At 40.8% G+C, this 24,681-nt stretch overlaps 1 protein-coding gene across 2 annotated transcripts in view; it reads right to left on the reverse strand.

Moving 5' to 3' along the window:
• The window catches only part of fkbp10a (FKBP prolyl isomerase 10a), a 179,581-nt gene that overhangs the window by 41,539 nt on the left and 113,361 nt on the right, over positions 1-24,681 (reverse strand). For both annotated transcript variants that reach the window (XM_067411835.1, XM_067411834.1), the window contains one exon: positions 3,072-3,214. In XM_067411835.1, the coding sequence (XP_067267936.1) occupies positions 3,072-3,214 (143 nt within the window). The remainder of the gene's footprint in view (positions 1-3,071; positions 3,215-24,681) is intronic.

The following is a 24,681-nucleotide window of genomic DNA, read 5'->3' on the forward strand; positions in this document are numbered from 1 at the left end:
TTTTAAAACCTTTATGGCAACAATATGGCAACATTTTATTTGGACTATGGCAACATTTTTATTAAAAAAAAAAATATGTATTTGAATAGGACAACATTTGTATTTTAAAACCTTTATTTTAATATGGAAGCATGACACTTCATTCTACAATATTTCTATGATTAAATTGCTGACTCCTCCCCCATCAGCCAATCACTGTGTGTATACTCTATAGCAACAAGGTCAACCCCGCCCTTAGCTTAAGACTTCTCTCTATTCGTTAGTAAAAGCTGGTCTCAGCAGATTTGTGAATAAGTTTTAAGAGAAAACTCTTAGCTAAGAACTTTTACTGCTATTTAGGAGAACTCTTAGTGGTAAGATAAAATGTTTTGTGAATACGGCCCCAGGCTTATATAGACAGAGATAATGAGCAACAGCTAAATGTAATGAGTGCTGAGGAGTTCAGACTGGGAATTATGGGAATTGTAGCTTGTGAGGGAATGACAATAGTCTGATGTGGAGTTCCCTCTGGTGGTTCTCAAGGGCACTTTTGCTGGTGATTGTAACAGCATGTAAATGTAGTCAATATTTCTCCTGACACTTATATTAATGAGCTTGCAATGCATTCTGTGTTTGGGATTCTAAGTAAAGGATATACAGTGCCTATAGAAAGTCATCATACCCATTACCTTTTGTAACATTACACCCTGGAAAATAAAATAAATTAAGTCAAATTTTTTGAGCTGTATGTACACATTATAACCCTCATCATTAAAGTGAAAATAACATTTTAAAGGTGCCATAGAATTGAAAATTGAATTTACCTTGGCATAGTTGAATAAGAGTTCAGTACATGGAAATGACATACAGTGAGTCTCAAACACCATTGTTTCCTCCTTCTTATGTAAATCTCATTTGTTTAAAAGACCTCTGAAGAACAGGCAAATCTCAATATAACACCGACTGTGACACAACAGTCGGGATCATTAATGTGTACGCCCCCAAATTTTGCATATACCAGCCCATGTTAAAGGCATTAGACAAGGCTGCACAGCCGAGTCATCAGACATTATGCAGGTAAGCAAGCAAGCAAGGACAACAGCGAAAAATGGCAGATGGAGCAATAATAACTGACATGATCCATGATATCATGATATTTTTAGTGATATTTATAAATTGTCTTTCTAAATGTTTCGTTAGCATGTTGCTAATGCACTGTTCAATGTGGTTAAAGTTACCATCGTTTCTTACTGTATTCATGGAGACAAGAGCTGTCATTATTTTCATTATTAAACTCTTGCAGTCTGTATAATTCATAAATGCAACTTCATTCTTTATAAATCTCTCCAACAGTGTGTAATGTTAGCTTTAGCCCGTTAGCCACGGAGCATAGCCTCAAACTCATTCAGAATCAAATGTAAACATCCAAATAAATACTATACTTACATAATCGGTTATGCTGCATGACGAACACTTTGTAAAGATCCATTTTGAGGGTTATATTAGCTGTGTGAACTTTATTTATGCAATGTATTATAGAGTCGCGAGCTCGGGGGCGGGGAGCGCAACAATTTAAAGGGGAAGCATGCTGAATTGGCGCATATTTAATGATGCCCCAAAACAGGCAGTTAAAAAAATTTATAAAAAAAATCTATGGGGTATTTTGAGCTGAAACTTCACAGACACATTCAGGGGACATCTTAGACTTATATTACATCTTGTGAAAAAGCATTCTATGGCACCTTTAAAACATTCTAGAGCATTATTATCAAGTAATTAGTGAAATACCTGGTTTGGTAAAGTGATCAGCACCTTAAAGTATACCATTATAAACTTGCTCAGGTGCAACCAATCAACTTCCAGATGAAACACCAGGCTAACTGCCCCAATTGACATCAACTGTAGTGGTTTTGATTGCTTCGGAATAAACACACTGCCTAGATCAGGCCGTCCGTCCAAACCGAATGACCATGCCAGGAGGACATTGATTTGTTTTGTTTTTTGTTTGAGCTTATCAGACTGTTGAGTCTGGAACTGTAAACTCCCAGGTGTCCCAGCTTTCTAAATATTTGTTAATTATGTGTCTATCTAGAATGACTTATGAACTTGCCAAAATGGGAGGTGTGCAGTAAGGGTTAAATCCAAAAGAAAATCTATGGATGGACTTGAAGGGAGAAGTCCATTGCTGTTCACCACGGAATTTGACTGAACTTGAGCAATTCTACTAGGAAGAATGGACAAATATTCCCCAATCTAGGTGTGCCAAGCTAGTACAGACATAAAAAAAAAATCTTAATGGCTGTAATTAAAGCTGCTGTCCGCAATTTTTGGCCCTCTAGCGGTTAATAAACAGAACTGCACGCGTCTTGTGTAGGAACAGTCACACAGTTGTGATACTCTGCGGCGAGTCCTACAGTCCTTCAGTCCTTCAGTCTGGTCTGAAATAGTCCAAATATAAACAATTGTTATAAGTGTATCATAATGATTCTGGATAAGACAAAAACACGGTTTGGAAAATGGATTCATGTTGTATATTCTCATTATATAATTTTTATAAATTTTTAACGCAAAAAAAGTTGCGGACTGCAGCTTTAAAGCAAAACATTGCTCTACGAAGTATTAAATCAGGGGACTGATGATTTTTCCAACCCTGTTATTCTAGTTTTTTAGGAAAAAAAATCAGAACTGTTGCCTTTTTCTTCTCTTTTTTGTTGTAAGGCAAAACTAAGGCAATAAAGCTGGAAATGTTTTTTTTTTTTTTTTTTTTTTTTATGGGGTTTGATTTTAGGCAGTACAACACAAAGTAACTATTTCAAAGGGGTATGATGATTTTCTATAGGGAATGTAACTGTGATGCTTCCTTTAAGTTCCTTAATAAATAGCTATTTCAGAAAATAGCATAATTTTGTTGCTAACCTTTTGAAACAGCCTAAGTTGGAAACCTATTAAGGAGATTTATTATGTTTCACTATGTTTTGGTGCAATTACATTGAAACATCACTTTTCACAATCTGTTTTTAGAATTGTCTTTCTAAAAACTTAGTTATAAAAGTTTATTTGGATGTATGGTGATTATTAGTATGGTTACTGACCTCCATTGGTGCCATGTGCGAGGTGGGGTGGCACAGTGATCTCTCTCCTCTCTAACACACACATGCCCTGCAAGCCTTCATCCAGACCAGAGATCAATTTCCCTTGACCTAACGTGACACGTGGGGGTTCTGGGTAGCCATCTCTGCAGATAATACATTAATAATGCTAACAGCATTTCAATAATAAAAATAATAATGATAATAATAATATTGTACACAACAGCAAACATAACACAGTAACACTCAAAACAGTTTAACACATTCAACTTACATTATAAACAGACGTTCACTAACAATCCACAGAAAATGCTTTGGTTTTTTTCCAATAATTAAATTTTTGAGTTAAATATTGTACATTATAAGTATCTGGTACAGCATATAGCCATGGCCAAAAGTATTTGTAGTGACATAAATGTTCGGTTTCGCAAGTTTGCTGCTTCAGTTGTTGTGGTGTTGATTCACATGTTTCTAGATGATTGTGCAGATCAGATGCATTTTAAATAATTGCTAAAAGCATCATTGGCCAACATAAATAAATTTTACAAAAAAAAAAATCCCAAATTTCACAGTTTTATTTATCCCTGGCACAAAATGACCAACAAACGTCATTTCAATAATCATATAATCAACACATGGGAATGTGTGAGCAAGTACTAGTCAGGTGAATTACGGACCCCCGGACATGACATGCAGGAAAAAAAATAGTAGGCTAAATTGTGCGTATGATTTTCTAATTCATTCCCTTGATTTACTAAATTGTGTGCACAATTTACTATTTAATTCCCTCGATTTATAAATCATGCGCATGATTTATAAATCGAGGGAAAGAAACAGTAAATCGTGTGCACGTTTTAGTAATCACAATCCAAACAAAGATGCTACACACATGTAACATGAGCAATTATTTTTTATTCAATAATAATAATAATAATAATAATAATAATAATACATTTATATTGCGCTTTTCTCAAACCCAAAGTTCCACAACACAAAGTAATAATAACTAGATGAGTAAAGTCAAGTCACCTTTATTTATATAGCGCTTTTTACAATGCAGATTGAGTCAAAGCAGCTTAACATTGATAACTTGTACATAATTTGGCTGCACAGCAGCTCTTAAATAATAGCGTCAATGCATGCAGATCAGAAGCACTGTTGAATAAATGTCAAGAATACTACTGAATATCAAATGTCAAGTGTCCCCAACTAAGCAAGCCAAAGGCGACAGCGGAAAGGAACCCAAACTTCACAATGGATGATCCAGTTGACTCGATCTCTGCTGATTCTTCAGGGCTGCATTGTGGTCGTGTCCAGTCGAGGATTGTATTCATAACGCCGTTATAGACGGACTGTTGAGGAACTGTGGCACTGGCTGTCGTGTTGATGATGTCTTCACAATGGATGACCTAGTTGACTCGATCTCTGCTGATACTTCAGGGCTGCGTTGTGGTCGTGTCATGGCACCGGTCCTTGGTCTAAGCTGGATACGGCCCAGATCCGGTTGACTACGGTAAACCTCGGGATAAACAGAAAAACTAATATTAGCGTAGATGCCATTCTTTTTCTGATGTAATGAGTACATCTGGTGTTATAGGAAGTGTTCCCGGTTCCGGCTGACCTAATTTATGCAGCCTAATAATCCTTTAACGGATTTGAAAATATAAACTGATAATGTGTTATGTGTATGCCAGGTTAAAGAGATGCGTTTTTAGTCTAGATTTAAACTGACAGAGTGTATCTGCATCCCGAACAATGCTAGGAAGATTGTTCCAGAGTTTAGGTGCCAAATAGGAGAAGGATCTACTGCCTGCAGTTGATTTTGATATTCTAGGTATTATCAGCTGGCCTGAATTCTGAGATCGCAATAAACGTGAAGGACTATAATGTATTAAGAACTCACTTAGGTACTGGGGAGCTAAACCATTTAGTGCTTTGTAAGTAATTAGCAAGATTTTAAAATCTATACGATGTTTAACAGGAAGCCAATGCAGTGACGACAGAACTGGGCTAATATGGTCATACTTCCTAGTTCTAGTAAGAACTCTAGCTGCTGCATTTTGTACGAGCTGTAGTTTATTTATCAAGTGGGAGGAACAACCACCCAATAGAGCGTTACAGTAATCTAGCCTTGAGGTCATGAACGCATGAACTAACTGTTCTGCATTCTTCATTGAGAGCATATGTCGTAGTTTAGATATATTTTTAAGATGGAAGAATGCAGTTTTACAGATGCTAGTAACATGGCCTTCAAATGAAAGATTGGTATCAAAGAGCACACCCAGGTTCCTAACTGACGACGAAGACTTAACAGAGCAGCCATCAAGTATTCTAGTATTCTAGATTATTGCATGAAGAAGTTTTCGGTCCAAAAATTTGAATCTGTTTTTCCTGAATTTAGTAATAGGAAATTACTGGTCATCCAGTTTTTTTATATCAGCTATACATTCTGTTAATTTAGCGAATTGGTGATTTTCGTCAGGGCGCGAAGAAATATAGAGCTGAGTATCATCAGCGTAACAAGGAAAACTAACGCCATGCTTCCTAATGATATCTCCCAACGGTAGCATGTACAGAGTAAAAAGCAACGGTCCTAGTACTGAGCCTTGCGGTACTCCATATTTAACTTGTGATTGATATGACATCTCATCGTTTACTACTACAAACTGATAACGGTCAGATAAGTATGATTTGAACCATGCCAATGCAATTTTACTAATGCCAACATAGTTTTCGAGTCTGTTTAGAAGAATATTGTGATCGATAGTGTCAAATGCAGCACTAAGATCCAGTAACACTAATAGAGAGATACAACCACGATCTGAGGATAAGAGCAAATCATTAGTAACTCTAGTCTCCTGCAGAGCTTGCACCAGTGCACATCGAGGGCATAAATATGGCCGCAAAGGAGGCGCTCGCAAGCACTCTTCTGAAACCTAAAACTGACAAAAAGTCAATTTTACCGAAAGTGCATAGAAGTGTGCCATTTGGGACAGGGTCTTGGAATATAAGGAGTGGCTATAGGTTACAGAGATATGCAGGGGCTGTCCCATGAACAGCTTTATATGTGTGTGGGGCCTTTAATTGCTAATAGTAAAGTGCTGTGAGTGATTTTTCCTCTTTCTCAGCTTAACTGTTGTTTGATTATTACTGATGATTTCATAGACAGAGGGAGATCTAATAAGCTGCGTTCACACTAATGCACTGATCTCTTTTGAAATATATAAGATATGGTTTGTCCTGTCTGTTTATTTCCTTAAAGGGGACATCGGATGCAAAATTCACTTTTACATGGTGTTTGGACATAAATGTGTTTTGGCAGTGTGTCTACACAACCACTCTATAATGATAAAAATCCACCCAGTGCTTTGTTTTTTTTTTAATCCCCACAAATCATAAGCACTTTGTCAGTTCAAGCCACTCACAGATTCTTGGTAAAGTGATGTAAATTTGCACAGGCCCCTCCCACGACTGTTGATGGACACTGCCATTTTAGCATAGACATGCCCTGAATGAGCTGTAAACAGTGCACCATTTTTTAGATGCCACGCCGGTGTAGACAAGAATGTCCCCAAAACAACTGAGGATTTTTGTAATTGGATATGAGAATGAACATAGCAGTCGTGCTTTACTCTCGACATCTGAGCCGCTGAAGATGCAGTGGATTCATTTTGTTTTTTTAATGGAATGCGCCCCCGGATCTACCTATACATGCGTTAAAAAGTTGTTTTTGCTAAAAAGTTCCTGAAGGATGGATCAGTACCTCCAGAAAACGTGAGTAACATCAGGAATGGGCAAAAATCAAATCAAAATGTATTTTAAAATAAAATACCAAATACCTTAACATTAAATGTATCAAAATAAACTACAAAATGCAGCAGCCACAACATGTATCAAAATAAACTACTGCATTTTTGTATTTTAAAAATACTACAAAATACTTTTACAAGGGAGCATGAAATTTCTTTGCAAACCTTCCATCAGTTGGTCCATTTGATCATCCCTTCACCATCACACTGACTTGATTAAGTAAACAATGTTTGATAGCAACAGCTTTTCTTTGCCTGAGTCATGCAATAAATCTGACACATGCAACCACTTAAAAGCACAAATATGTAGGATTTGTAGATTAAAATATTCAAAAACCCCTTAAACAATGTTATATTTTTTGTTGACTTGTGTACTTACATTATCCCAAATGTTTTCAAGAAATTCTAAATCCAGAGAAATCAGCAATTTTAACCAGGACACAGACACACAGTGTGTTGCCTATCAATGACATCATTACCCTCGATTTCCCGTTTTATTTTGTCGAAACCATGGAAACATCAAAGACACTTTAGTACTGTATATTATGAGTTTTATTAGACAGGGAAGCAACTGTTTGGATACATTCATCAACAGAAAACTCATCATGTTATATCGCTTAACACATTAAGGGCCAGATTTACTAAACGGGGAAAATTAGCATGAGACCGCAATTCCACAAATGTGTTGATGGGAGTGGCAAGTTTTGCATTTGATCTGCTGACATGCAAATTAAAGAACACAGACACGGTAAGATCATTTACATAATGACTAACACGATCTACCAAGAGCAGTGCAAATTAGAGTTGGGTCGCAAATAAACAGAGCTGAATCCTGATGCTGATGTTCTCATCAGGTGCGGGTTGACACAGGCAAAACTTAACATGTAATCTGACAAACACATACACATATACTGTATAATATAGTTTGTCAAGTTATGTTGGCCTATAGGCAAACAGTAGGTGCGTCCCAATTCGCGTACTTGTGCACTATTCTATGACGTTTTTAAGTATAAATAGTGCGAGTAGTGTGTTCACACTGAAAGTTCCAAAAAGAAAAAGTGCACTTTAAATACCCGGATGATGCACTAAATTAACGGAAAAAACAAAGTGTGGAATGTTGGACACTTCGTGCACTCAACTGTTGCAGCTTTAATTATGTAGTGGAGGGGAAGGGAGGATCGGACTCCGTTGTTAAATGACAAAATAACCTTATACAATTCACGCACTACATGGATGAGTGCATAGTGCACAAGTACATAGTGTATAAGTGCATAGTGTATAGTGCGTCATTTGGGATGCAACTGATATGTTCAGATAAGGTCTTACTCTGGCATTTCAAAGAAATGAATAATCCTTCTACCACGTGCTCTTTGTTCTCTGCAAGCCATGTCACAAAATGGGTTCAGACATGCTTTTTTAGGGCGTTAAATAATGGTGTAAATACCAGTAAAGTGACGAGTGCAAACATTAGTAAATTGCATTCTGTGATTCATTTAAATACTCTCCTCCTATAAATTTTGCATCTGAAAGGGAAACTCCTACAAATGCAAATGCAATAAGGTCAGCTGCAAACACAACTCAGTCCACGCGTTTTCAGCGCTAATTTTATACTGCTTGTCTTTATTAAATCCCGACAGTAGTTTTTTAACGCCAAAAGAGGCACAAGTTGTTAGTAAATCTGGCCCTAAGTCTTTTTGTTTGAATCTCGTTTTCTTGATTTATCGCGAGTACCATGTTTTACCGTGACTAATATTGATCTATCTTACTGCAGTGTGCAACATGTGTCTCATAGTAGCTGCTGAGCAAACGCACAGAGTAGCATTATACCAACTTTCAAAACACAAATGTATCTAACATGATAAACAGCACTGTTTCACCCTACGTGCACATTACCGAAAGAAGTGGAAGTGGCGAATGTGGCATAAAAAAAATCTGCTGCTGTTGAGACATGTGTCGTACTCGCGCTTGTCTCTCATTAGTAATCGCTCCAGTTGCCTCGTTCAGCTCTTAACCATTCGGTCCTGCTCTGCTTCAGACTACAGTAACGTTAATAATGTCTCCATGAACATGATTTCTGCCTGAGTCCTGTCCTGATTCTTTTCCACCGGCTGTAGACGTGAAGACAACACATCTCATGATTCCGTGAAATCAAAGTGTCATCGAGCTTCGCCTTTGTTTTGAATTAGCAATCTTTAGAGGTGAAAATGTACATACTGTGGCTTTAACAGATAAAATATTCACATATCCCTGTGATCTCCCAGATGAAGGTTAGTTTTAAAGTAACCAACAGTTTAATGTTTGTAAGTGACTCATAACTGTATCCTAATTTAGTTACTTGGTGTTTTGTAATGAAGGGCCTACTTTGCATCAGCAACACTGACTGATTGACAAGTCAATCATAAGAAGACAACTGAAGGCACCTGTATTCATAGCAACTTTTTAACCAATTAATCATTTGATTGTTAATAATAAATATATGGGGCTGCTGCTCAGTATAATAGTTTTCAAGAACATTATGTACATTGATAAACTATTAAGCCTAGGCCTTAGGCTAAATAGTTTATCAATGTACATAATGTTCCTAGGCTACCAAAATGAACACCAAAACTTAACATGAACTGTTAAAAATTATAGCAATTCATGCTAAAAAATTGATGGAAAGCTGGCAGCTTGCACGTTTCTTGACCACCTGCTTTCATATGGATCAGTTTTCTGTTCTGATCTCAACAAGTCTCTGCAAACTATAGAGTATCATCATGGAGACTTCTTATAAAATATTTTACAGTATTTTAAAAATACAAAAATACAAAACACTAAAGTATTTTGATACAAAATACAAAGCCATTTTCATCAACCCTATCAAATACAAATTACAAAATACTATTTTGTATTTGAAATACATATTTGAAATACATGTATCATAAATACTGCCCATCCCTGAGTAACGTTATAGTTTTTTTTTTTTATTAATCTTTGCAAATCACCTTTCCTAATAATGTGCTAGTTAGCAAGTTCAACGATGAATGCAGCTAAAGTTAAAGGCCAGTTCACACTGCACAGATAAAAGGCAACAAACACGTCTGTTGGAGTTTGTTGGATCAGGACGAAGCCTAGTGTGTGTCATGATCACCGTCTGCTCCTGTCAGTTCCCGGACTACACTTCCCACAATCCTCCCTGCCAGTCACATGTTCACTCCACACCAATCACCTGTTGCCACATACAGCCTAGCACACTATCACTAATCACCACACCCAGCTGCAGCTCATTATCAGGACTATAAAGGACTTTCACTCACACCACCTCACGGCGAAGTCTTCCCTGTCTGCCTGTATATTGTTACCGTTCCTGCCTGTTCTCTGTTTATTGACCCGTTGCTGCCTGTCCTGACCCTTGCTTCGTTTACCTACCTGTGAGTGATATCTGCCTGTCCTGATCATTGCCTGTTCCTTGACCACGATTCTGCCTGTTCCTTGCAGTTCATGTTTGCTTCTGATTGACCCTGCCTGTACGACCACTCTCACTTTAATAAAAGCTGCAAATGGATCTTACCATGAGTCCACAATCATTACAGTGCCCCTGTTGGCGTCTGTTGCCACTGGTTGGAGTTTGTTTTCACCCGACTGAACATGTTTAATCGGCATTTGTTGGGTCGGGGAATGTCTGAGCAATGTGGTATGATTTTCCAACAAACGACAACAAACTCTGAATGAAGATGAGGCAAGTCCCTTGCAAAGACTGCTGTTTGATCGTGCCGGTGTAGTGATTTTTACTTTGTCCATCCAAGGACACAAAGTAAAATAGGGATTGGTACTCTTACTTCTTCTTGGCCTCTAAGAGGTATCTGGATGTCGTCCTTACATCTGTATCTGATGGCGTTGGACAGTTTGGATCTTGGTGGACTAACACAAACAATCAAAATGTAGCAAACCTTTATCCGCTGTTATGGACAGAGAGGGGCCCAGCCATAAACTGGGCCCTGGAATGTGCTGCTCACTACACCGGCGCCTCATGCACACACAACAAAGTACTGGAAACGTGTCATCACAGCTTGTTCATTATCAAAATGATACAGTTGAACAAACATATGTCGTCATTTCTAATTAGAACCTCTTACTGTAATTCATAACTGCACGTTTATAAAGAACAAAGCATTAAGGTGATTGTCTTATTACAAACTGTGTACATTTTATGTAAAGATAGCATGGTAACACTACAATAAGGTTTATAAAAGTGTTAGTTAATGACTAACAAGTAATTTTCAAATGTATTTTAATCGTTTTTGAGCATTTAAAACTGCATAAATAAGAATGGTGAGTTCAATGCAATACCTGCCAAATAGAGTTTACAGCCCGCTCACTGACGATAGGGGTGGGGTGAACAGTAGCTCATTATCATTTAAAGGACATGCACCGAAATGGCTCGCTGTGAACAAAGCTGTGTTTGACAATGTAAAAAGGGTGTTTTTTTTACACAACCAATAAGAAATTTTAATCAAAGTATGTCATAGACTTTTTATGAAGACCCTAAAGAATCATGCTACCTTGTGGAAAATTGGCATCCGATGTGTACACAACAGGCCTATTTCTCTCAAATATTGTTCACAAATCTGCCTAAATCTGTGTAAGTGAGCACTTCTCCTTTGCCGAGATAATCCATCCACCTCACAGGTGTGGCATATCAAGATGCTGATTAGACAGCATGATTATTACACAGGTGTGCTTTAGGCTGGCCACAATAAAAGGCCACTCTAAAATGTGCAGTTTTACTGTATTGGGGGGGTCCGGGGGGGGTCCAAAAACCAGTCAGTATTAGAGCTTAGATTCTCTGCCTGAGCCCGAGCCCGGACTCGGCCGATATTTCCCGCCACCGTCCTCGGGCCGGGCCGGGTCGGGCCCTTGATAAAGCACGTCACGTGTCATGCGCAGCGTCTCGTCCACTCGCACTCGCAGTCTCGCACGCATGACGCATCACACCTGCTGTGCGTGCTGTACTATTCAGTAGCTTAAAGCCTCGTTTACACTGCACGCGTATGCGGCACGTTACGGCTGCGACGCGGCTACCGGAGCTGATTCGCGGCTACTCTAGTCAATGCTCGTGTTTACACCAGCCGCGCTGCGGTGCGTTTGAGAAGCGTCCCAGAAGGGGCTCGCTGCGCCGCTTCGCTAAAGATAGGCGCCTCGCCTATTTTTGACGCGCAGCTCAAATACAAAATAAAGTCAAAATAATCCTGTAAACTTCTGCTGATATTTCACATCACTACAATGACAGAAACTGAAGACAAGAGATTCGAAGTTGAAAAACTTGAAATTTCTTTGTTTTTGTTGTCCATAACTGGAATTTTAAGTGTGTTAACTTCATCTGTATGGCTACAGCAAAATAAAGTATGGCATAGCAATAAACACAATCAAACCGGACAAAATATAACCATTTAGCCATTAAAAACATGAAAAATTTAACGAAAACAATGTTGGCCAGGCAAATCGTGGTCTCGCGAATCCAGCCGCTTCGCTTCTGAAATGCTTCTGGTGTGAGTTGACACCGCTCAGAGGATGGAACAAAACCTTGTCGGAGCCATACGAACAGTGTAAACAAGGTTTAAGTACAACATGGAGCTTGAAGAAGCAAAGAAAAAAATTAAAACAGGAGAATTAACTTTGAGCAAGTCTGGAGGAAAATCGGAGGTATGGAAACATTTTAAACTAGTTTTAATAAACAAACAACGCAGTTTACATGCTTCTTCCTTGTCGTATTATTCATTAAGATAATAATTAATAAATGCACGCACAATTATGATGCATAAATGTTACAGATATGTTTACTATGCACAAACAAATGCTTTTCAACTTACATGTGCAAATTCAGAATTAAATGAATGTGCTACAATTTGTACAAAAAGAGAGTCTTTAGTCTACGTGTTTTAGCCATTAAATAAGCACATTTAGTTTCAAGTTTGTTAAGTTTTGTTTTGAAGAAAGATTTTCTTTAAAGTGAATTTCGTTTAGTATAAATTGTATCTTAATTTTAATACATTTTTCATCATCCAATTACCTGGATTTAATACATAAAAAGCAATATAGCAGACAATGTAATTATGACATGGAGGCGCCGGCGCACCGCGGTCACACACCTTTTGAAACTGGTAACACACGCTGTCACCGAATTTACAAATGCACATCTTGCTTGTTGCTCACACACATATTAGGCTATGTTGAAATAACAATATGTTGAAGTAACATTATTAATAATAATTAATATTTAAGAATATTTGATTGAATGCTGAATGTTGAGCTTGTTCAATTTAATAAAATTAAAACTTTAATTATGATAATTAAAATAATTTAATATTTAATATTGAGTGGCCAATTTTTGCTCATTTATTAATAGTATTTATATAATTTAGCCTATATAACTGCGCAGCTCCCCCCTGTAGCCTAAATGATCTAGCACAGCAGCACCTGCGTTAAAAAAAAAAAAAAAAAATCTGGCGCCGCCCCTGGTTATAACGGCCCACATATTAAAAATGGTCTGGTTTAAATCGGGCTTGGGCTCATAATTACAGTGGACGTGTCGGGCCAGGCCGGGCCGGGCTCGGACACAATGTGCTCGGGCTCGGGTAGGGTCGGGCTTGATTTGTTGGGCCCGATCTAAGCTCTAGTCAGTATCTGGTGTGACCATCATTTGCCTCACGTAGTGCAACACATCTCCTTCGCATAGTTGATCAGGTTGTTGATTGTGGCCTGTGGAATGTTGGTCCACTGCTCTTCAATGGCTGTGCGAAGTTGCTGGATATTGGCAGGAGCTGGAACACACTGTCGTATCTGCCGATCCAGAGCATCCCAAACATGCTCAATGGGTGACATGTCCGGTGAGTATGCTGGCCATGCTAGAACTGGGATGTTTTCAGCTTCCAGGAATTGTGTACAGATCCTTGCAACATGGGGCTGTGCATTATCATGCTGCAACATGAAGTGATGGTTGTGGATGAATGGCACAACAATGGGCCTCAGGATCTTGTCACGGTATCTCTGTGCATTCAAAATGTTATCAATAAAATGCATCTGTGTTCGTTGTCCATAACATACGCCTGCCCATACCATAACCCCACCACCACCATGGGCCACTCAATCCACAACGTTGACATCAGCAAACCACTCAACCACACGACGCCATACACGCCGTCTGCCATCTGCAATGTACAGTGAAAACCGGGATTTATCCATGAAAAGAACACCTCTCCAAAGTGCCAGACGCCATTGAATGTGAGCATTTGCCCACTCAAATTGGTTATGACAACGAACTGTAGTCAGGTCGAGACCCTGATGAGGACGACGAGCATGCAGATGAGCTTCCCTGAGACAGTTTCTGACAGTTTGTGCAGAAACTCTTTGGTTATGCAAAACGATTGTTGCAGCAGCTGTCCAGGTAGCTGGTCTCAGACGATCTTGGAGGTGATGTGGAGGTCCTGGGTTGGTGTGGTTATGAAATGCCTTTGGAGACGGCTTATGGAAGAGAAATGAACATTCAATTCACAAGCAACAGCTCTGGTAGACATTCCTGCAGTCAGCATTCCAATTGCACGCTGTTTGATAAAACTGCACATTTTAGAGTGGCCTTTTACTACGGCCAGCCTAAGGCACACCTGTGCAATAATCATGCTGTCTAATCAGCATCTTGATATGCCACAACTGTGAGGTGGATAGATTATCTCGGCAAAGGAGAAGTGCTCACTAAAACAGATTTAGACAGATTTGTGAACAATATTTGAGAACAATATTTTGTGTACATAGAAAAAGTCTTAGATCTTTGAGTTCAGCACATGAAAAATGGGGGCACAAACAAAAGTGTTGCGTTTATAATTTTGTTCAGTGTAAATTTAACCACTTACATGGAGTTGCATACAGATGCATATATGATCATTAGAGAGAGAATCGTGATGCATCAACACATAATTTTTCCCCCCATCCCATTAGTTCTATTATCAAAGATGATTAAGAAGTCAAAGAGTCAGAGTATGCAAGCGGCTAAAGTAAAATTGAAACTTCTAAAAATTAAAGTAAACTTCACAGGGGCGCTGAAAAGATATAAACGCATTATACCTTCGCCCAGGCTGTCGGAATCCATTTTTGGGCTGACAGGTGGTCCTTACAAGAGTGTCACAGAATGAAAATGTTTTTGCATAACATCAAAATGTCAGGATTCCCATTCAGTCAGTCACAGTCAATGTTACATTGATACTGACATAATGGGGTCTTGCCCGGGAGTCCAATCACTTCCAAGTGCTACAAAAACGAGTCAATGGACTTTAGCCAGTGAGATTTGCATGCCGACATAAGGGTATAAATAGGGCCGGCATACTCACTTTCATTCACACTTTGCAGTGTGGTTGTCAAGGGATCACTCATATTCCAGTCACCTGCAATAGAGTGCAAATTTCTATACTAAGGAGAGCAAAAAAGCAATTGTAAGATTTAAGATTGAGATCGAATCTCTTTGAATCTCTTACCATCATTCCATGTTTTTTTTATATTATCATTACCATATATCTAATATTGCCTATCGCATTAATCTGATGTCCCTAGCTTTTAATCTTTTAATCTAAATCACTATGACAACGCGTTAGCATTTCGCTAGCCCGTTAACTTGTCATCAGTCTCTTGCGCTCCTTTTTCAATGTGTTGTTGCCTTCATCAAATCACACGAGTTCATCATGTCATGCTCTCCTTCTATTGTTACTTGCTCTGCCTGTCACATGCTTAGCATCTGTCAGCGACGAGGGATTTACATGTCATAAATATAGGGAAATAGTCAGGCTGACAGAGAAAATCTCATAATTAGAGACACGCATCCAAACTTAAATTAAACATAGCAAGAATGTAAGGGCTTTAGATACTATTTTGGATGCGACTAACTTAGTGAACTCTGTACATTGTTCGGTTTCGGCTGTAGAGCCTGCACAGCAGGGCAATTGGGTGACCATGAGACAGCCTAGTCATGGGGAAAAACACAGCTCTTCCATTCCGATTAGAGCATCAAACAGGTTCTCCCCACTCAGTGATGCACCCACTGAGAATCCTGTTGAAAGTGCTCCGGTTATTGGCGATTCTATTACACAGAACGTGAAAATAGAGACACCAGTCATCAGGACAAATGTTTGCTGGGAGCCAGAGCGCCTGAAATCAAAGCAAATAATGCTAATCGTTAATACTCTAAGATTATTATTCACGTCGGCACTAATGATGTTCAACTTCACCCGTCAAAGATCACAAAAATTACCATTAAAGGGGTGTGTGAAATCACAAGTACAGTATCAGAAAGTTTAATTTGTTCTGGCCCTCTTCCTGTTCATCGGAGTGATGAGATACTTAGCAGACTATCATCACTCAATGGCTGGCTGTCTTAGTGGTGTCTGCAGAATGATATAGGGTTTATAGACAATTGCCAAAAATTGAAAAAAACAAAAAAGTTTTTGGGGCAGACCTGACCTGTTGAAAAGAGATGGTATTCATCCCTCCTGGGATGGTGCCGCTCTTCTCTCTAGTAGTATGGCACATAGTCTTAGAGCTGAAACATGACAAACTGGGGCCCAGGTCAGGAAGCAGACAGACCGGCTAAACCGACCGTCTGTTAACTGTCTCACGTCACAGAAGTCAGATAAATCCTAACATACAGAAACTCTTTCACCTAGATATCATCACATAGAGACTGTGTCTGTACCCTGAATTAGTAAATACAAAAAACTCCCAAACCCATTTAAGGGTAAAGATTTAATTGATGTTCAACAAATAAAAAACAGATATAATACCGATGAACAAATTATAAAGATTGGGTTGCTGAATATTTGATCCCTTTCTTCGAAAGCACGTATTGTAAATGATATTATCACAGACAATAATCTAGATGTGCTGTATTTGACAGAAAACTGGCTAAAATTAGACGATTACATTACTTTAAATGAGTCTACCCCTCAAGGTTACTATTATCAACACAAACTGCATCGGAAAGGCAAAGGGGGAGGGGTGTTGCTGTAATTTATAGTAATATCTTTAGTATTACTCAAAAGTCTTTCAAATATAATTCCTTTGAAGTGATGGTGCTTTATGTAACGTAAGTGACAAATCCCATTTAAACAACATGGTCACCATTAGATATGATAGAACCACTCTTATATCTATTAAAGTACAATCTACTCACTTTTTGCCTTTTTTAAACCCGGACCCACGCTGGCTGAGCAGAATCCTAAGAAGGAACAAAGGACGCGACTTGTATCGGCGTCTGCGAGGGAGACGAGCTGGTATGAGGAATAGGCTGAGGGTACACACACACCGAGCTCCCTTACCTAGTATCCTGTTAGCCAACATCCAGTCTCTGGAAAATAAGCTTGACGACCTCAGGGCAAGGGTCAAGTTCCAGAGGGACATTCAGGATTGCAACCTTCTCTGCTTCACCGAGACATGGCTGAACCCAGCGGTACCGGACCACGCTATCCAGCTGGCCAAGTTTTTCTCAGTTTACCGCATGGACAGAACACTGGAGTTGGGGAAGTAAAGGGGAGGTGGAGTGTGTCTGATGGTGAACAGTCGCTGGTGTGACAGCACAAGTATTGTTTCTCTTCTACACTCCTGCACACCAAATCTGGAACTATTGACCATAAAATGTCTGCCCTTCTATCTACCTCGGGAATTCAGCTTGGTCATAGTCAGTTCCATTTATATTCCACCTCAAGCAGATACGGACACTGCAGTATGGGATTTACATGAGTCATTAATGCTACATCAAACACAGCATCGGGATGCTGCGCTCATTGTGGTGGGGGACTTTAATAGTGCCAATCTCAAGTGCGCACTACCGAACTTTCAGCAGCACATCACTTGCCCCACCAGGGGCCAGAGGATACTGGACCACTGTTACTCACCATTTAAGAACAGTTACAAGGCACAATCACGTCCATCGTTTGGGAAATCAGACCATGCTGCCATCTTCCTCATGCCTGTATACAAACAGAGGCTAAAACAGGAAGCCCCGGTTCAAAGGGAGGTTAAGTGCTGGACTAACCAATCGGTGGCCGCTCTGCAGGACGCTTTAGATGACGCAGACTGGGACATGTTCAGGCATAGCTCTGATGATGTCAATATGTTTACAGAAGCGGTTGTGGGGTTTATCGGGAAACTAATGGATGATACGGTGCAGAAAATCACCATCAGAACATTTCCCAAACAGAAGCCGTGGGTGGATAAAACCATCCGCGATGCCTTGAGATCCCGCTCCGCTGCCTACAACACGGGGCTTGCTAGTGGGGACATGGAGGAGTACAAGGCTGCATCTTACAGTGTGCGCAGAGCGGTGAAGGAAGCAAAGCGGCGCTACAGGAAGAAACTAGAGTTACAGTTTCAACACGGTAGCACTAGGAGCCTGTGGCGGGGACAAAGTAACATCACGGACTATAGAACTTCATCTCCTAGTATGGGAAATGTGGACGCTTCTCTGACAGACGAGCTGAACATCTTTTATGCTCAATTCGAGGCTGCAGCTAATCACGTTAGCGCAATAGCGGCACAAAGAGCATGCCTGCTGAGACAGCTGGAGAGGTAAACATGTTTACCATCTCGGAGCATGACGTGAGGAGGGCATTCAAGAGAGTGAATACCAGGAAGGCAGCAGGACCAGATGGTTTTACAGGTTGTGTTTTGAAAGCATGTGCTGACCAGCTTGCACCAGTGTTTACTGAGATATTCAACCTCTCACTGGAACACTCTGTTGTCCCATCATGTTTCAAAAAGTCCATCATTGTTCCTGTCCCAAAGAAACCCCAGCTCGACCTGGGTCAATGATTACTGCCCTGCAGCTTTGACTTCAGCAGTGATGAAGTGCTTTGAAAGACTCATCAGAGACTTCATCACTGCATCAATACCAGACACATTGGATCCACTACAGTTCGCATACCACCAGAACCGCTCCACTGAGGATGCCATTGCTCATCTTCTCCACACCACAATGAGCCATCTGGACTGCAGGAAAGGGAATTACGTAAAAATGCTGTTCGTAGACTACAGTTCATCGTTTAACACCATAATTCCCTCCACACTCACCTCTAAGTTCGAGGTCTTGGGACTCAGCCTTCCGCCACGTCAATGGATCTCCAGCTTCCTGACAGGTAGACTACAAGCTGTACAGGTGGGCAAATACATCTCATCTATCCTCACCCTCAGCACTGGAGCTCCCCAGGGCTGTGTCTTGAGCCCCCTGCTGTACTCATTGTATACATATGACTGTGTGGCCACTTCAAACTCCTCTACCATCATCAAGTTTGCTGACGACACTGTTGTGGTGGGCCTGATCTCCAATAATGATGAGACGGCTTACCTACAGGAGATTAAAAACCTGGAAAGATGGTGTCAGAAGAATAATCTTCTCCTGAATGTCAGCAAGACTAAGGAGTTGATAGTGGATTTCAGCATGAAACAGGAGAGGTCATATCAACCATTAAACATCAATGGGACCCCAGTGGAGAGAGTGGACAGTTTTCGGTACCTAGGCGTTCATATCACACAGGACCTGTCTTAGTCATATCACATCAACACCCTGGTGAAGAAGGCCCGGCAGCATCTGTATCATCTGAGATGCTTAAGGAACTTCAAACTACCTTCTCAGGTGCTTAAGACTTTTTACACCTGCACCATTCTGCATGAGAGCATTCTGATGGGTAGCATCACCTCCTGGTTTGGTAACAGCACCGTGCAGGACAGACGAGCCCTCCAGAGGGTGGTACGGTCAGCTGAACGTACCATCCACACTAAGCTCCCTGACATGCAGGATATTTACAGCACGTGGTACCGGTCCAGGGCCAGGAAGATTGTAAAAGACATTAGCCATCCTAACAACAGACTCTTCTCTCTGTTGCATTCAGGAAAATGCTTCTGATCCTTGGAAGCAAAAACAGAGAGAATGAGGCAAAGCTTCTTCCCGCAGGCCATTCGGACTTTGAATCAGGAAAAATATCCAGGATCTAGTACTGGTTATAGCTCATCTGCATAACTTTTACTTGCTACTTAAACTTTGACTTTTTTAACTCTGGACTGCCACTTTAACTCCGGATTGGCATAACACAGTGTCACTTTATATACGTCATATTGCACATGGACACTTTAAGGATAATCATTAAATTGTAAAAGGGGCTCTCTGTAGGAATGACACCCAGTGTTCAAAATAGGTACTGGGTTAAAATAGGGTTGCCAGCTTTTACAGCATATGGCAACAATAGGGAGCGCAATTGACAATGAAAGCTGAGGAGACTTAAACACTGTAAGCTTATGAGTTGATTTATCTGTTTTGATATGCTGTTGTTCATAGAGATATTTAAATGGATTCAGAGGCTTTTTAGTAGAGATGCACCGATTGCAATTTTCTTGGCCAATTCCGATTTCCAATTTTTTGTTAGTGTGATCGGCCAATACTGATTTTTGCCGATTCCGATTTTCTTTCTAAGAACTATAATTGACAACATATACAAACAAAAATCTACTTTTCTTCAATGCCGAGTTTTATTTTCATTAAAAAAAAAAAACAAGTAAAAGTCAGTAATAAAATATAAACAGCTGCAATAGAATAAAGAGAGCTATGAAAGTTTTTCGGGTTAACTGGGTTTTTATTCAGGTAAGAAATACTACAGAAATTAAAGGTCCCGTTCTTCGTGATCCCATGTTTCAAATTTTAGTTAGTGTGTAATGTTGTTATTAGAGTATAAATAAAATCTTAACTATAAATCTTATATAAATCTATAAATCTTAATAAAATCAAATTTGAAAGCTCAAAGTTCAATGCCAAGCGAGATATTTTATTTAACAGAAGTCGCCTACATCGAACGGCCAGTTTGGACTACATCCCTCTACTTCCTTCTTTAATGACATCACTAAAACAGTTTTTTGACTAACCTCCGCCCACAGGAATACACAAGAGTTGTGTTTGTAGAGTGTGTTTGTCGCCATGTTGTCGAAACGCTGTTATTTTCATCCCGCAGTCCAATCACAGGGTCTGATTCCGGCTCAAATTGATAGGGTAGAATTAAAGACATGTTTACAATAACACTGAGCGCATGCATCTCCATGTTATGTTAAGAGGCGTGACTTTTCCGGGCACGGTGCGCTCAGAGCTGTCGAATCACAACACAGGAACCGCTGGCATTCTCGTTACGTATTTCTGAAGGAGGGACTTCATAGAACAAGGAAGTCATCAGCCCGTTTTTATGACAGTGGAAACAGCGGTATACAGATAAGTAAATTATGTGAAAAATACTGTGTTTTTTTACACGCAAAACATGAACACATGTTATATTGCACACTATAAACACAATCAAAGCTTCAAAAAAACATGAAAAATGGGACCTTTAAAGTAATTAAATGTAAAATAACACATTGTGTTATTTTGCATTGGTTACCTTAATTTCTGTAGTCTTTATTGCAAATAATTCTTACCATTAAAGTTATAAAACATATTCAGTCAAGAGCTGAAATTGATTTTTTTTTTTCTTTGTCTTTTGTTCTTTGATTAACATGACAGACAGCAGCAGGAATATTGGACTGCTGTGTCATGATCACTAGTGAGAGTGCCCTAGTCAGCCATTAGAGGGCACTCCATCCTGGACTCTTGTTTTCACCCCTTGGACTCATTATCTCATTGTCATTGCACCGAACTGTTTTGTGTTTGTTCATCAGTGTCTGTCTATTTAGTCTCAGTTGTTTCTGTCCTTGGTTGTGGTTTGTTGTATTGTTACGTGCACCGTTTGTTTCTCTGGCCTTTTGTTTTGTGGACTGTGGACTGTGGATTATCTGGATTTTGACCCCTTGCCTGCCTTTGGAATTACGTTTCTGGATTCCCCAATAAATGCTAATGCTGCAACTGAATCTCTACATCTTGTTCTTGTGTGTCCGTGACAGAACAAACCACCATAAACAGATCCAGCAGCATGAGCTTCCGGATTCCTCTGCCAGCCACCATGAGGGAGCGGATGGCTCGAGTTCGGGCTTTGACGGCCCAACGTCAGGACGGCTGGGAGGTAGGATGCTTCGCCAAGGTCTTTTGGACGATGGCGGTGGGGTTAAGGTACAACGATGCGGCGCTGAAGGAGATTTTTAATTGTTGCCTGGATGATCCTCTACCTCCGTGTGAGATGGAAGGGCTACAGGACTTGGATTTTTGGAGATTTGCCGTATATCTCCGCCATCGGCTAGAATGGGCCTCACCAAGTCAACCAGGCAGTGTGCATGCTCCAGACCATGAATCCGTCTCTGTAGTCACAGGGGAGGTGGGCACTGAGCCTCAGCTTCACCCCGGTAAGGTGAGGAGGAGAAGGAAGAAGGTTTCCTTCAGACTTCAAGGCCCGGAGGCCACTCCAGCCAGTGAGCCCGCTCCAGTCAGTGAGCCCACTCCCGAGCCCGCTCCAGCCAGTGAGTCCGCCCCAGAGCCCGCTCCATCCAGGGAGCCCGCCTCAGAGCCCGCTCCAGCCAGCGAGTCCGCCCCAGAGCCCGCTCCAGCCTGTGAGCTTGTTCCAGCCAGTGAGTCCGCTCCAGAGCCCGCTCCATCCAGGGAGCCCACCTCAGAGTCCGCTCCAGCCAGCGAGTCCGCCCCAGAGCCCGCTCCAGCCTGTGAGCCCGTTCCAGCCAGTGAGTCCACTCCAGAGCCCGCTCCAGCCAGTGAGTCCGCTCCAGAGTCCGCTCCAGCCAGTGAGTTCACTCCAGTCCTGCAGGCTCTCCCTATCAGTCCAGTGATGGCCAAGAGGGCTGTCCACACGTTTTATGTTTTGGCGGCCTTGCATGCTTGGAGGATGCACCCGGAGCAGCCCAGCCCGAGCCCGCTGCCGTCCCAGAGCAGCCCGAGCCCGCTGCCGTCCCGGAGCAGCCCGAGCATCCCGAGCCTGCTGCCGTCCCGGAGCTGCCCGCTCTCCCTGATACGACCACGGAGCACCCTTGGCTAGCCCTGCCGCCGCCCAGGCCACCAGCCCTGCCGCCGCCCAGGCCGCAAGTCCTGCAGCTGCCGCCCAAGCCTTCTGCCCTGCCGCCGTTAACCGAGCCTTCTGTCCTGCCGCCGTCGTCCAGGCTTCCTGCCCTGGACTGTGGACTGTGGATTATCTGGATTTTGACCCCTTGCCTGCCTTTGGAATTACGTTTCTGGATTCCCCAATAAATGCTAATGCTGCAACTGAATCTCTACATCTTGTTCTTGTGTGTCCGTGACATGCTGTCCCTTTAAGAGTTTATGAACGGTGTTCAACGGACCCAACACTGTTACACACGACATGGGTTCACTTTCTCAGCTATTTAACGAATAAAAACTGACTGTGTTTATCTGTATACTCGCCAAGATTGCCTGTGCTGCTGGTTTTGACATACTTTTTAACAGTTTAAGCGCAGGAAGGCACTTATTTTGGTACTTGTGACTTGTGTTTGATTTCTGTCTCTGTTTGAGACCGAGCGTGGCTTGTTCGCTTCACTAATATAGATCAGTGGTGCGCGTGCTTTTGGTGTGACCGTGAAACCTGCAGGAATGACTAAAATTATGCGCAGTACAAGCACTACTTAACCGGAGCGAATGAGACGAGAGAGAGGAGGAGGCGCCTGCGCAGGTGTGTGTCATTTCACCGTGACACAGAAGAGAGCAGGAACGTGCAGCTGACGTTATTGCCTGATTCTCTGACCCAGTTTGTTTGCTGGTTTCCATGGCTGCAATATGCGGTGTTTTCCGCCAACTGGCAACCTGTGATGTTGAAATACTATTGGATAAACTGCAACACGAGGTTTTGCACAGACCAAAACAAAAACAGACATTCCGATAAGGAACGCACATTTTCAAAGTAGAATATCTGACTGTAGCATTGTTTTTCTGAGAAACAAGTAGGTGAACTTAGCATGTTTCCTAAATATCTGCAAACATATTAGGGTATTTTAATGCTTTATTGAAGTAAAAATCTTACATAGAGCCCCTTTAATTTATTACAATTATTTATGTATATTTATATTTTACATATACATATATTCATATATTTTCATATTTATTTATTTATTTATTTTTTACGTATATTTGCTGGATAGTTACAAAAAGCATTTCACTGCATGTCGTACCCTGTATGTATGTGTATGTGACAAATAAAATTTGAATTTGAAATTTGTGCTGGCTATTGTATACAGGCCACCAGGGCACCATACAGACTTTATCAAAGAATTTGCTGATTTTCTATCAGAGTTAGTACTGGCTGCGGATAAAGTTTTTAATATCCATATAGATGATGAAAAAGACACATTGGGATTGGCATTTACAGACATTCTAAACTCTATTGGAGTTAGACAACACGTGTCAGGACCCACTCATTGTCGTAGTCATACTTTACATCTAATGTTGTCACATGGAATAGATATTGATGCCGTTGAAGTTCTGCAGTAGAGCTATGACATCTCAGATCATTATCTATTCTTGTGTATACTACATTTAGCCAAGGCTGCTAAACTTCCTCCCTGCCACAAATATGGTAGAACTACAACTTCTACCACTAAAGATTGCTTTATAAATAATCTTCTGGATCAGTTCCATCGCCTTAGCATACCAGACAGCTTAGAAGAACTCACCGTTGCAACAGAAACTACTGACTCTCTCTTTTCCAGCTTTAGATGCAGTAGCTCCTTTGCGCTTAAAAAAGATTAAGGAAATTAGTCCAACGCCATGGTACAACGAGCACACTCGGGCCCTTAAGAAAGCAGCCAGAAAAATGGAGTGCAGCTGGAAGAAAACAAAACCAGAGGTTTTTCGCATTTCGTGG

Source organism: Chanodichthys erythropterus, chromosome 15 (genome assembly GCF_024489055.1).
Source record: "Chanodichthys erythropterus isolate Z2021 chromosome 15, ASM2448905v1, whole genome shotgun sequence".
NCBI lineage: Eukaryota > Metazoa > Chordata > Actinopteri > Cypriniformes > Xenocyprididae > Chanodichthys > Chanodichthys erythropterus.